This window comes from Oncorhynchus tshawytscha, linkage group LG19 (assembly GCF_018296145.1).
Source record: "Oncorhynchus tshawytscha isolate Ot180627B linkage group LG19, Otsh_v2.0, whole genome shotgun sequence".
NCBI classification, from domain to species: domain Eukaryota; kingdom Metazoa; phylum Chordata; class Actinopteri; order Salmoniformes; family Salmonidae; genus Oncorhynchus; species Oncorhynchus tshawytscha.
In genome coordinates this window covers 51,026,859-51,040,991 of record NC_056447.1, presented here as the reverse complement: position 1 = coordinate 51,040,991, position 14,133 = coordinate 51,026,859, and the positions used below count along the sequence as shown (strand labels likewise).

Sequence of the window (14,133 nt, the reverse complement as noted above, 5' to 3'; positions counted from 1 at the left end):
AGTTCACATTGGTTTGTGGTGGTAGTATTTATCAGGCCATCACTGGTCAAGAAGAGCACTCTCAAATTATTCTGATTAATAGCGATCAAGTTAGAATAATGAGTCCGTCTGGCAATTCTAATTTCCTTGTTATATATGCCAAGTTGTTCTCTCAGAATATCATAATGGACCTGCAAATTTAACTTTCTCCAGTTCTGCTCTGCCTTTCTGAAATTTCTCTTTAATTGATGAGTTTCCTCACTCATCCAAGAGGCTCTCCATTTGGATGTGGCCAATTTCAACTTTACTGGAGCTATGGCATCAATGGTTGCCCTTACTTTGTTATTAAAAGTATCAACTAAATCATTACAAGACAAAGGCAGAGTAGGTGGTGGATATTGTTCATGCACTCAATAAAATCGGTATCAATTTCAAAGATAAGATAGTGTTTCTTAATAATGTATTCAGTATTACCCTGTGCTATGGGCAACAAGGTACTATAAATCCACAGTGGTGATCAGATAAAGCAACATTAACAACAGAGGATATGTCAATAGAAAGCCCATTGGTAATAACCAGGTCCAGAGTATGGCCACAGTTATGGGTGGGCCCAGTAGAAAGCCCCTTGGTAATAACCAGGTCCAGAGTATGACTGTGGTTATGGGTGGGCCCAGTAGAAAGCCCCTTGGTAATAACCAGATCTAGAGTATGGCCGAAGTTATGGGTGGGCCCAGTAGAAAGCCCCTTGGTAATAACCAGATATAGAGTATGGCCGAAGTTATGGGTGGGCCCAGTAGAAAGCCCCTTGGTAATAACCAGGTCCAGAGTATGACTGTGGTTATGGGTGGGCCCAGTAGAAAGCCCCTTGGTAATAACCAGATCTAGAGTATGGCCAAAGTTATGGGTGGGCCCAGTAGAAAGCCCCTTGGTAATAACCAGGTCCAGAGTATGGCTGCAGTTATGTGTGGGCCCAATAACATGTTGGACAAAATCCATAGAGCTCAAAAAATTCATTAATTCAATGGTCTTGGAGTCAGTCTCTTTGTCAGCATGAATATTAAAATCGCCCAACACAATGATTTTGTCATAGTTCTCAAGGACAATAGACAATAGTTCAGAGAAATCAGTAAAGAATGTGGGTCAGTGCTTTGCTGGTCTATACAGGGTTATAGCCAGTACTGGTGGCTGACATTTAAACAGTATAGTATGATGCTCTAAAGAGTCACCAAACGAAATGTCCTTACAGCTGAGAGCATAAGTAGAAATGTAGGCCGTCCACCCACTCTTTTTCGCGTTTCTGATAGAGTATGAAAAGCTGTAGCCCATGGAGGAGGGGCTTCACTAAGAGCAGCACTACAGTCTGATGACAGCCATGTTTCAGTGAGAGAAAGATCCAATCAAACTTGCGCTGAGTAATGAGGTCATTCACGAGAAAGGTTTGACTTGTGATTGCGGTAACATTTAAAAGCACCATATTCAATGAGTGTGGGCCACTCTAACCCTGGTGCATCTACCTCAAGGTAACCAATGGAATAACAACCAAATTATTAACGTTACAACCATGTTTTCTGACAGTCTCCAATCTATCAGAATAGTAGGAGATGACAGTTTGTATAAACTCAGTAGAAGGCGATGTTAAAGGAACATAAATTAGGTTACTCACAATAACCACTGTGCCATTTCTAAAGGAGATGATATGGTTTCCAAGTCCTCTGTTGCTTATTCTGACAGGGAGAACTGGAGCACTACCAGACCTTGTCTGTCAGTCTCTAAAACAGTTTGATGTTGGAACTGGAGCACTACCAGACCTTGTCTGTCAGTCTCTAAAACAGTTTGATGTTGCTGGGACTAGAGCCCTACCAGACCCTGTCTGTCAGTCTCTAAAACAGTTTGATGTTGGGACTGGAGCCCTACCAGACCCTGTCTGTCAGTCTCTAAAACAGTTTGATGTTGCTGGGACTGGAGCCCTACCAGACCCTGTCTGTCAGTCTCTAAAACAGTTTGATGTTGCTGGGACTGGAGCCCTACTAGACCCTGTCTGTCAGTCTCTAAACAGTTTGATGTTTCTGGGACTGGAGCCCTACCAGACCCTGTCTGTCAGTCTCTAAAACAGTTTGATGTTGCTGGAAATAATCCTGGAACTCCTGCGGTTAGTGGGAATCCCATCTCCCATCTCATCTCTTTTAAAAAGTGCTGGTTGCTCCACTCTAATCTTGAGGGCTGATTATTTTCAAAAAAGTTCATTCAATCCCCTTGGTCCCTTACATAACTAAGACCAATCATAGGCTTCAATGTGCCACAGTTTACAGATGTATTTTTTTCAGTCCAGTCGATTGTCTTTTGTCCCATTTAATATTTTGTAAATATTATAAGTACTTTTAACACCTATTTATAACACTCACAAAGCATTGGACATGTGTTTATAATGCAATGTGTAGAATGTATATCATAGGAAGTGTTACCCTTGTATGTAGCCTACTATAAAATCAAATCAAATCAAATCATTATAAACATAAATAAACATTATCTTCATGTGAAATATGGTTTTCACCATATCCCAATCAAAAACAGTAAATAAACCCACTCGTATTCTGCCAAGGTAGCAGTTGAATCTTTATTATTAGTTCTGCAAAGACTTACCAAGGAATTGGTTAATATAATAAAAATACCTTTTCAAATTTCTTTAAGCATACAAAATCATATAATATCACACTTTAATACTGTTTAAAAAGCAACTTATCTTATGTCCTAAACACTCACACATTAAGCCATTTCATTGCTACCCAATAATCCCTTTCTATTGGTGGGGATCTTGTGCCAGTCAAAATACTTAGACCAACATCACATGACTTGGAGCATGGCTCCAGTACACATAGAGTAGTATAGAGGGCAGTCGTCTCTTTCCATCTCTATGACACCACACGAGTCACCTAGAACTTCGCTCTAAAACAGTAACAGAGTTAATACAACAAGCTTTTGGCACATTCTTTAAATTAAGGCTGAAATCTGATTTAAAAAAAATTCCTTTATAGGCTAGAGGGAGAAAAAAAAAATGTCCTTGGATTCTTTAGTGCACGTTGAGAGAGGCGGTTCTACAGCGGTCCACTGAGGAGTGTAGCGGTGCAGTGGAGCAAGGTATGGTGAGGATCAGGGGTCGGGTGTTCGTTGACGTTCGTTCAAGGCACAGCAACGTTGAAGGGGCTACCGGGGACACTATCGTCGCCCCACTTGACGATAACGATGTAGTTTCCCTTGTCTTTGACAGTGTAGGTGACGTTGTAGAGGCGGTTGCCCATGTGTTTGACGTACACCTCTTCACATGGGGTCGTGGGGCCGTGCACTCCCACCAGCAACATGTTAGAGCCTGGAGGAGGGGAGATACAAGGTTACACATGGCATAGAAGGATGTTAGTGTGTGTGTGTGTGTGTAACCTATCCATCTCACCTGCTTTGCTGCAGTCTACATTGAAGATGTTCTTCTGTCCCACCAGAGCCTTAGAGAGCCCTGCGCCTCGACACACCACTTTGCTGGCATCTGAGGTCAGTTTGGATGAGGACGATAAGGAGCTGTACGCTCCGGCAACCTTGGAAGTCTTGGTGACCGTCTCTACCAGCACCGAGGACGTCTCGTGAAGGCTGTGACCACCGGACAGACGGGTACCTGAGAGAGGAGAGAGAGAAAGGAGACAGAGAGAGAGGAGACAGAGAGAGAGGAAACAGAGAGAGGAGACAGAGAAAGGAGACCGAGAGAGTAGAGACAGAGAGAGAGAGGAGACAGAGAGAGAGAGAGAGAGACAGAGGAGACAGAGAGAGAGGAGACAGAGAGAGAAAGAGAGAGGAGACAGAGAGAGAAAGAGAGAGGAGACAGAGAGAGGAGACAGAGAGAGAGGAGACAGAGAGCGAGAGAGGAGCGAGTGGGAGAGAGAGAGATGTTACAAAAGAACTGCAGTCACGACTCCAACCAGACATTACATAACACCTCCCCTCCTCGATACAGACACAAACACTAGACTAAAACCCCATGGATGAGGGTTTCTTATGAGAGGTTGGGATGACGGACCCTGCTTAGAACAACACTGCTGTATCATCCATCTTCATACAGCTAAGAGGGCTAAGTACTCTGGGATTCTCTGTAACTTCACATCGAGCTGCATTCTGCCAGTGTTTCTGAGACCAGCCTTCAGCCTCTAAACAGATTTCTATAACATTTATTATTTACGGTTACGTATTTATAACATAATTTCTAGGAACTTATAACTTTTCAGAGAGTGTCTCGTTTAGCGTTGCAAAGCTACCGCTAGTTTACCAAAGGTATCCAAATATTCAGTCATTTTGGTAATTAATGGAAAATGTATGGCAATCTATAGGAACTTTGGTAATTTATACTTGAATAATAAATACATACAATTATTCATATAGTATTCATTTTTTTTATATATCTGTGTCCATATTGTCCTTGATTTTCTAGTGGATAGACCAGATGGTTCAAGAGAAAATTAATTAAATGAAATAAGCGTTTCATCAACAATGGTATTATTTTCAATGAACTCTGCAACTCATCCAACTATTGACTTTTTTCACAACTGCCACCAGTTGGACACCAAAACATTGACAACAAAAAACACAAATGACAATAGTCAAATAAATAAAAGTGTAAAAACAAATATACAGAGGATATTTCGTGTCGAAACCCTCATTTTAAACAACAATGGTTTTCACTACGTCGATGGTTTATATTTAGGTTCATGTTTTACAGCTTTGTCATTCAATTGTTAATTAGAAAAATCATCTTATTTAACTACTTCATATGTTTTATTATGAGATAAAGCCAGAGATAATTACAGACAGTACCCAAAAGGGCCACTAGATGTCTAAAGATGGACTCCAGCAAATCCTTTAAAGATACCAACATTCTGATAGTTTACCAGTAAACGTAGAGAGCTTCCAGTAATATACCCTACCTTTGCAACACTAGTCTCGTTTCATAACCAAAACATCAAACATCCTTTTCATCAAGATCTGACACACGCCACACACACACACACACACACGTGTCACACACACACACCTGTGACTCTGGCTTTGAAGGGGCTGCCCACTATGTGGTTGGGTCCTCCGTATTTGATGTTGATGAGATAGCTGCCGGGGGCCATAGGAGTGTAAATAACCTTGTAGCCATCGGGGCACTCAGAACAGTCCATCTTGACCTTAGAGGGGCCGTCAATGGTCACAGACAGGGCACCTGACCCCGCGTTACACGTGTTCACTACGAACTCAGAGGCCACGCCTAGAGAGAGAGAGAGAGGGAGAGAGACAGATGGTCAGGGGTATATGTACAGTATATGTCCAGTTATCCTAGATGCCGTCTCATGCTGTTGTGACCAAGGCATTGACCAAGGCCACCCCACAGGATCCATCCCTCCTTCAAAAGGGGAGATCTCAGCCTAAACTGCACCATGGTTGACGCTGGCTTCCAACCCCCCTTCTTGTTATTTGACAGTACAACATTTGTTGAAAGTAGGGGGTTTCCTCTGTAACGCTGGAGTCAGAAGAGATAAGGAGGAGTGTGTACCTGTAGATCCTCCCTCCAGGCCAGGCCCGTATGCTGTCACCATGCCTGGGTCTCCAGCCTGTCCTGCCTCCCCAACCCGCACGTTGAACGGGCTGCCGGGGATGTGACTGCCGTTGAACTTGACGTCAATGGAGTGCACGCCGTTCTCACGTGGGATGAAGCGGATCGCGTTCTTGTCTGAGAGGAAAGGAGAGGAGAGGAGACAGTTATAAGAATAGGAGAGGAGAGGAGAGGAGAGGAGAGGAGAGGAGAGGAGAGGAGAGGAGAGGAGAGGAGAGGAGAGGAGAGGAGAGGAGAGGAGAGGAGAGGAGAGGAGAGGAGAGGAGAGGAGAGGAGAGGAGAGGAGAGGAGAGGAGAGGAGACAGTTATAAGAATAGGATAGGAGAGGAGAGGAGAGGAGGGAGAGGAGAGGAGAGGAGAGGAGAGGAGAGGAGAGGAGAGGAGAGGAGAGGAGAGGAGAGGAGAGGAGAGGAGAGGAGAGGAGAGGAGAGGAGACAGTTATAAGAATAGGAGAGGAGAGGAGAGGAGAGAGAGGGAGAGGAGAGGAGAGGAGGAGAGGAGAGGAGAGGAGAGGAGAGGAGAGGAGAGGAGAGGAGGAGAGAGGAGAGGAGAGGGAGGAGGAGAGGAGAGTTATAAGAGGAGAGGAGAGAGGAGAGGAGAGGAGACAGTTATAAGAATAGGAGAGGAGAGGAGAGGAGAGGAGAGAGGAGAGGAGAGGAGAGGAGAGGAGAGCTACCGTAACTCTATTTTTCTATGGACTGGTATGATGTGTATTAAAGTCAGGGTTATCTTACCACTGTCCAGCTCGGTGACGTAACACTCCTCAGCTGAGCCAGATGGGGTGTGGACCTTAGCATCGACCACGCCCCTCGCCCCATTACGCTGCACAGCGAACGACGCTTCCTGATTCACCTTCAGATCCTTCTCCTGGGGGGAAGGAGAAGAGGGGAGAGAGAGAGAGAGAGAGAGAGAGAGAGAGAGAGGAAAAACAGGGTCAGGACCTGTGTGTGTGAGTGTATGTGTGTCTTCTGCATGAGCCAACGTGTGTGAGACAGTGACTCATCTTGTATATATATATATATATATATATATATATATATATATATATATATATATATATATATATATATATATATGAAACAAGAGTAAGGAGGGCGATATCTGAGGATGAGAGTATTTAAGGGAGGAGGTGTTTATGTGTGTCCCTGTGGCCAGTTGTCAAACAGCTAGACCACACGATGACCCCACGATGACCCCATAATCGGAGAAGGGACAGCTGATCCCTCTCACTCACCACTAAACAACACAACAATATTGTCTTGGTTACTGCTACAGACCTACAAGCCTCCGGCTTCACTTCTAAGGACAAATAAATCTATGGGACAAGCCTGACCAACAAACAACTATTGTTATTGTAAATTGTTTCTCTATTTCTCTATTGAGGCTTATATCAAATGTATGTATAAATGTATTTGCATTTCATGACATGGGAAAGTTATGCTGCTTTAAAAGTTGATAAACTTGTTATACCACTTAAGAGACAATTATAACAAAATGCCTTTTGAAATATTTTGATGAGATGTTCACACTTCCTAGAGAGCTCCTCCTTGTTCACGCCCATTCAGCATTTATTTATTTTACTAGGTAAGTCAGTTAAGAACAAATTCTTATTTTCAATGACGTCCTAGGAACAGTGGGTTAACTGCCTGTTCAGGGGCAGAACGACAGATTTGTACCTTGTCAGCTCGGGAGGTTTGAACTTGCAACCTTCCGGTTACTAGTCCAACACTAACCACTAGGCTACCCTGCCGCATAGTTCACATCCTCTTGAACATTTTGAATTCATATTAACAGATCCGACACCAGTTTGTAATTAATGAAAGTTCACATGTTAAAAAAAGCATTAACGTTTAAAAAAAATTCAATTAATTGAAACGGCGCTACTGTGAAGTAGGAACTGGTGTCAAATGCCTCAGATCCTGTAGCCGGTCACAAACGATGGCCTTGTGAGGAGTGTTCTAACAAAGACATGTAATTCAGTGTGTGTGTGTGTGTGTGTGTGTGTGTGTGTGTGTGTGTGTGTGTGTGTGTGTGTGTGTGTGTGTGTGTGTGTGTGTGTGTGTGTGTGTGTGTGTGTGTGTGTGTGTGTGTGTGTGTGTGTGTGTGTGTGTGTGCGTGTGCTCCTACCTGCAGGCTGGTGACAGTGAGTCTGCGTGCCTCGTCAGACAGCGTTGCTATGGGAACGATGAAGGGGCTGTCGGGGATGTGCTCGTTGTTGAACTTGATAGACACTTCATAGTCACCTGAGGACACAAACACAGAGAGGAACCGGTGGTTAGATACCAGAACAACAGTACGATCAGATGATTCTCATGTAGGAAGTAGGGAAGGAGATAGACATGGTGTACAGTGTATGTATAATATATATATTACTGTATGTATATATACAGTGCCTAGCAAAAGTATTCACCCCCTTGATTTTTCCTATTGTGTTGCATTACAACCTGTAATTTAAATTGATTTTTTATTTGGATTTCATGTAATGGACAGACACAAAATAGTCCAAATTGGTGAAATTAAATGTTTTTTAAAAAACGTGCATTTTCTAAATGTTTTTTATGTCAAACTGAAAAGTGGTGCATATTGTATTCACCCCCTTTGCTATGAAGCCCCTAAATAAGATCTGGTGCAACCAATTACCTTCAGAAGTCACATAATTAGTTAAATAAAGTCCACCTGTGTGCAATCTAAGTGTCACGTGACCTGTCACATGATCTCAGTATATATACACCTGTTCTGAAAGGCCCCAGAGTCTGCAACACCACTAAGCAAGTGGCATCACCAAGCACCTGACCTGCTAAGAGAGGGCCGCCCACCACAACTCACGGACCAGACAAGGAGGGCCTTAATCAGTGAGGCAACAAAGAGACCAAAGATAACCTTGAATGAGCTGCAAAGCTCCACATGGGAGATTGGAGTATTTGTCCATAGGACCACTTTAAGTCATACACTCCACAGAGCTGGGCTTTACGGAAGAGTGGCCAGAAAAAAGCCATTGTTTAAAGAAAAAAATAAGCCTTTGGTGTTCGACAAAAGGCATGTGGGAAACTCCCCAAACATATGGAAGAAGGTACTCTGGTCTGATGAGACTAAAATTGAGCTTTTTGCCCATCAAGGAAAACGCTATGTCTGGTGCAAACCCAACACCTCTTATCACCCCGAGAATACCATCCCCACAGTGAAGCATGATGGTGGCAGCATCATACTGTGGGGATGTTTTTCATCAGCAGGGACTGGAAGACTGGTTAGAATTGAAGGAATGATGGCTGGAGCTAAATACAGGGAAATTCTTGAGGGGAACCTGTTTCAGTCTTCCAGAGATTTGAGACTGGGACAGGGGTTCACCTTCCAGCAGGACAATGACACTAAGCATACTGCTAAAGCAACACTAGTGGTTTAAGTTGAACATTTAAATGTCTTGGAATGGCCTAGTCAAAGCTCAGGCCTCAATCCAATTGAGAATCTGTGGTATGACTTAAAGATTGCTGTACACCAACGGAACCCATCCAACTTGAAGTAGCTGGAGCAGTTTTGCCTTAAAGAATGGGCAAAAATCCCAGTGGCTAGATGTGCCAAGCTTATAGAGATACCCCATGAGACCTGCAGCTGTCATTTCTGCAAAAGGTGGCCCTACAAAGTATTGACTTTCTGGCTGTGAATAGTTATGCACGCTCAAGTTCTGTTTTTTCGTCTTATTTTTTGTTTCACAATAACAAATATTCTGCATCTTCAAAGTGGAAGGCATGTTGTGTTTTCAGGCTGTAAGGCAACAAAATAGGAAAAATGCCAACAGGGGTGAATACTTTCACAAGCCACTGTACATAACAGTTGGTCCTTGGAGCTAGATGGGGTTAGATGGGGCTACATGGGGCTAGATGGGGTTAGATGGGGCTACATGGGGCTAGATGGGGTTAGATGGGGCTACATGGGGCTAGATGGGGTTAGATGGGGCTAGATGGGGTTAGATGGGACTAGATGGGGTTAGATGGGGCTAGATGGGGCTAGATGGAGCTAGATGGGGTTAGATGGGGTTAGATGGGGCTAGATGGGGCTAGATGGGGCTACATGGGGTTAGATGGGGCTAGATGGGGTTAGATGGGGCTAGATGGGCTAGATGGGGTTAGATGGGGCTACATGGGGCTAGATGGGGTTAGATGGGGCTACATGGGGTTAGATGGGGAGATGACAGAAAGATGGGGAGATGGGGAGAGGGGGGAGGGGCTAGATGGGGTTAGATGGGGTTAGGTGGGGCTAGATGGGGCTAGATGACAGAGTGAGATGACAGAAAGAGAGAGATGAGAGAGAGGGAGGGAGAGACCGATGGGGCTAGATATGGTTAGGTGGGGCTATGGGGGGTACTATCTCACCTGGCTCCTGAACGATGTAGGCCACCCCACAGGATCCATCCTTCCTGTCTTCAAATGAGATCTCAGCCTTACTGGGCCCCTCTACTGCGATGGACAGGCCTCCTGCACCAGCCTCACGGGTCCAGATACTGAACTCAGAGAGTAAGAGAGAGGGATGAGAGAGAACGAGATAGGGAGGGAGAGAGAGGAGGGAGAGAGAACCGAGAGAATGGGGCTAGATATGGTTAGGAGAGAACGGAGCTACGGGGGGTACTATCTCACCTGGCTCCTGAACGAGAGGAGAGAGAACGAGAGAGGGAGGGAGACCCCACAGGATCCATCCTTCCTGTCTTCAAATGAGATCTCAGCCTTACTGGGCCCCTCTACTGCGATGGACAGGCCTCCTGCACCAGCCTCACGGGTCCAGATACTGAACTCAGCTACGGAGAGTAAGAGAGAGGGAGTGAGAGAGAACGAGATAGGGAGGGAGAGAGAATGAGAGAGGGAGGGAGAGAGAACGAGAGAGGGAAAGGGAAGAGAGAGGAGACACACAGACGTGTTAAAACCTGGTTCAACTAAAGCAAAGGGGGAAAAAAATCACTTATTGAAAGTTATCTGCAAAACTGTTGGTAAGACTAAAGGAAAAGACAGGTTCATCAATTAACTGGTGGGGGTTTTCAGCGAGACACAGGCGGTCAGGTCAAACTACTTACTTGGTACTCCTGCCACTCCTCTCTCCAGCCCAGTGCCTCCAGCCCGGACCTTGTGGGACCCTCCTTCTCCCATGGGCCCAACAGTGAACTGGAAGGGACTTCCGGGGACATGCTGCCCGCTGTACTTCACGTTGACCGTGTGTGCCCCCATCTCCTGGGGTACGAAGCGGACGCTGTAGGTGCTATCACCTCCATCTACGATCTCTGCCTGTTCTGTTTTACCCCCGGGGCTGGTCACCTGGGCTGTCATACTACCCTGGGTAACTGTCTCACCTGGGGGAGAGTGGAGGGAGGAGGGGAGGGGGAAGAGAGGTGTCAGACTGGCTGGAAGGCGTGTTGTTTTTCCATCTACAATGCTACATTTTTACTCTCATCCAGAGCGACTTTACAATCCATACATTCAACTAAATAAAGTAAGTAAAACAATTCTATATCGATCATGATCATTGTAAAGTAAAACCTTCTCGAAACGAGCTGCTACTGCACCGAGATCAGTGATATTGAGAGTAAAGAAGAACAAGTGCAACAGAGAAGTGTTAGTCGTGTTACTTCTTCCTTCATTCTCACCAGGTGTTGGTGTGGCTGTAGCGGGTATACCAGCGAAGCTAGCCAGACTCTCTCTGCCCAGGAAGTCTCCAAACACATCTCTGAAGGGACTGCCTCCTCCTGCTCCTCCCATCTGGGTGCTCTCCTCTACCCTCACCTCCCTCTTCGTCTCTCCGCCCCTCATCTTGCTGATCTCCGTGCGCTCTGTGCGCGTGTACGTGTGGCTGCTGCGTGTGAACGTACGAGTCATCCTCTCCTGGGCTGACACCATCTGGAACCAGTTTCCTATTGGTGGAGAGAGAGCAGGGAGGGTAAGTGTTTGGTTTAGTCTTAGACACAAGCAATACTTGAAGACTCATGCTAGCTAACTTAGCTTTTAAGCTAACTAGCTTGTAGCTGTATGGAAGAAGCTAGCTAACTCATAGCTGTATGAAAGAAGCTAGCTAACTTGTAGCTGTATGGAAGAAGCTAGCTAACTCGTAGCTGTATGGAAGAAGCTAGCTAGCTTGTAGCTGTATGAAAGAAGCTAGCTAGCTTGTAGCTGTATGGAAGAAGCTAGCTAGCTTGTAGCTGTATGAAAGAAGCTAGCTAGCTTGTAGCTGTATGGAAGAAGCTAGCTAGCTTGTAGCTGTATGGAAGAAGCTAGCTAGCTTGTAGCTGTATGAAAGAAGCTAGCTAGCTTGTAGCTGTATGGAAGAAGCTAGCTAGCTTGTAGCTGTATGAAAGAAGCTAGCTAGCTTGTAGCTGTATGGAAGTTGATCGAAAGTTGATAGGATTAACAACCACCATTGCTGTCATTCTATAGATGATATCAACACAGCAATGTGGGGTACGTCAGCGCTATGACAGCACCATGACAGCACCATGACTGTAATATCACAGTGTGATCATGTTTAGGCTGTGCTCACCAGGGATTTTCAGGTTGAGGCCACAGGCGCTGCCGACAGAGGCGATGGAAGGGGCTGTTCTCTTCCTGGTGATGCTCTCCTTCATTCTTCCTTCTCCTGTTACCTTCACCGTGAAAGGACTTCCTGTAGGAGCAGAGGAGCAGCCAATCAGAGGTCAGAGAGTAGGCTTGGGCGTTTATACCGTATACCGGGGTATTTTGAAATACCGACGGTATGATTTTCTATCATGTTAAATACAGTGTATGTGGGGGTGCCTGCTAAGTTAAGGAAAGCTATGAGAAATCTAAGATGTGTCAAATGATATCCAGCTCAGGGCTCCAGCTATGCATGTGGTTTGCTAAATTGCTAGCTAAGTGTCGAGATGTCAAGATCAAGCTTCTTTGTTACAGCAGAGACGTTCAATCCCCTCCTGGATCAAGAGCCCCTGTTACCTTAATAGTTTTTTGCTTAAAAAACAAATAGCACTTCTGGTATAAAACTGTATACCCCGGTATGGTACAGAAACAATATGACAGTATGAACATTTGGATACAGCCCAACCCTATCAGAGAGTACCAGCAACAGCCAATCAGAGAGGTCAGGGAATAGTGTATCAGCCAATGAGAGAGGTCTTAAACCGGAATAGCCCTCTCAATTGTGCAGAAAATAAATTCACAGGTAACAGTGAGTGACAATACTGTTCTATAATGAAATACAACCTCACATAAACCAAGTTAATTCATATTTCCATATATAGAAGATTGAAGTGAGACAGTAAAGCTACTAACCAGGGATGTGCTTATCAGAGAACTTGATGTTGATAATGTAGTTGCCTGGCTCTGTGGGGCAGTAACTGACTCTGCAAGTCCCATCCTCCACATCCTCACAGTTTATGTCCACTTTACTCGGGCCCTCGATAGACAATCCCAGACCACCATAACCTGAGAGAAAGAGGGGAGGGAGGGGTGGGGGGACAGAAAGAGACAGGGGAAGAGAGAGAGATGGGAGGGAAAGAGAGAGAGAGAGATGGAGAAGAAAGAGAGAGATAGATTGGAGAGGGTGAGAGAGCAAGAGATAGTAAGAGAGAGAGAGAGAGAGACAGAGGTAAGGTATGGTAGGACAGGAGTTAGAGCATTTTATCTTGACCTAGTATCAGTAGAATACGCCCTCACGGTGGGCTAAAAGATAATAAACAATGTTCCTTAGTCTTACCTGCATTCCTAGTGTCCACAAAGAACTCAGCCATTTCAAAGGTGTGTGCCTCCACCAGTCCTTTACCGAAGGCCTTGACCCGGCTGGCCTCGCCAATCTCTGACTGGCCAACCTGGATCTTGAAGGGGCTGTTGGTCACGTGCTTACCACCCTTCTTCACGCTCACTTCGTGCTCTCCCACCTCCTTAGGGGTAAAGGAGATACCTGTGTACAGAGGGATGGAAGACAGGAGTGAATCATCTGGGTCCAATAAAAACAACTAGAGATGGCCAGACTGAAATAATGAAGTGAAATGGAATAAATCAGTTTGCACCCAAGCTACTTCAGAGTAGGCTAAGGCAACCAAACCATGTATTCTACACCAATGGCCCAAACATCTTTGTACTTCTCAGGCCAGGCTAGTGTCTCACCGATGTGTCTGTTGGGCAGTCTCTTGAGCAGACAGGGCTCCTCGTTTCCTGATGGAGCTCTGATGCTAGCTGTCAGCAGGCTCAGGTCAGACTCTGTGATCTTCAGGGATAGATCTGCTGCTGTTCCTACGTTGAGCAGGGACGTCCTGATAGAGTCATCACCTGACACAGAGAGGGGAAATAAAACATTTAGTAAACCATTATGAGAGAGAGAGAGAGAGAGAGAGAGAGAGAGAGAGAGAGAGAGGAGAGAGGGGAGAGGGAGTGAGAGAGAGAGAGGGAGAGAGAGAGAGGGAGAGGGAGAGAGAGAGAGAGAGAGAGAGAGAGAGAGAGAGAGGAGAGAGAGGGAGAGAGAGAGAGAGAGAGAGAGAGAGAACGAGAGAGAGAGAGAGAGAGAGAGAGAGAGAG

At 45.3% G+C, this 14,133-nt stretch overlaps 1 protein-coding gene across 1 annotated transcript in view; it reads right to left on the bottom strand.

Annotated features, from left to right (window-relative positions):
- Positions 1–2,579: 2,579 nt before the first annotated feature.
- Positions 2,580–14,133, bottom strand: part of LOC112219043 (filamin-C-like) — a 43,415-nt gene continuing 31,861 nt past the window's right edge. Inside the window, exons 31-43 of the mRNA XM_042301844.1 lie at positions 13,726–13,887; positions 13,316–13,519; positions 12,892–13,044; positions 12,125–12,247; positions 11,238–11,501; positions 10,673–10,943; positions 9,979–10,118; positions 7,739–7,854; positions 6,346–6,478; positions 5,552–5,728; positions 5,048–5,266; positions 3,425–3,640; positions 2,580–3,343 (exon numbers count right to left, since the gene is read on the bottom strand). Of these exons, the coding sequence (XP_042157778.1) occupies positions 3,156–3,343; positions 3,425–3,640; positions 5,048–5,266; positions 5,552–5,728; positions 6,346–6,478; positions 7,739–7,854; positions 9,979–10,118; positions 10,673–10,943; positions 11,238–11,501; positions 12,125–12,247; positions 12,892–13,044; positions 13,316–13,519; positions 13,726–13,887 (2,366 nt within the window). The 3' untranslated portion in view covers positions 2,580–3,155. The remainder of the gene's footprint in view (positions 3,344–3,424; positions 3,641–5,047; positions 5,267–5,551; positions 5,729–6,345; positions 6,479–7,738; positions 7,855–9,978; positions 10,119–10,672; positions 10,944–11,237; positions 11,502–12,124; positions 12,248–12,891; positions 13,045–13,315; positions 13,520–13,725; positions 13,888–14,133) is intronic.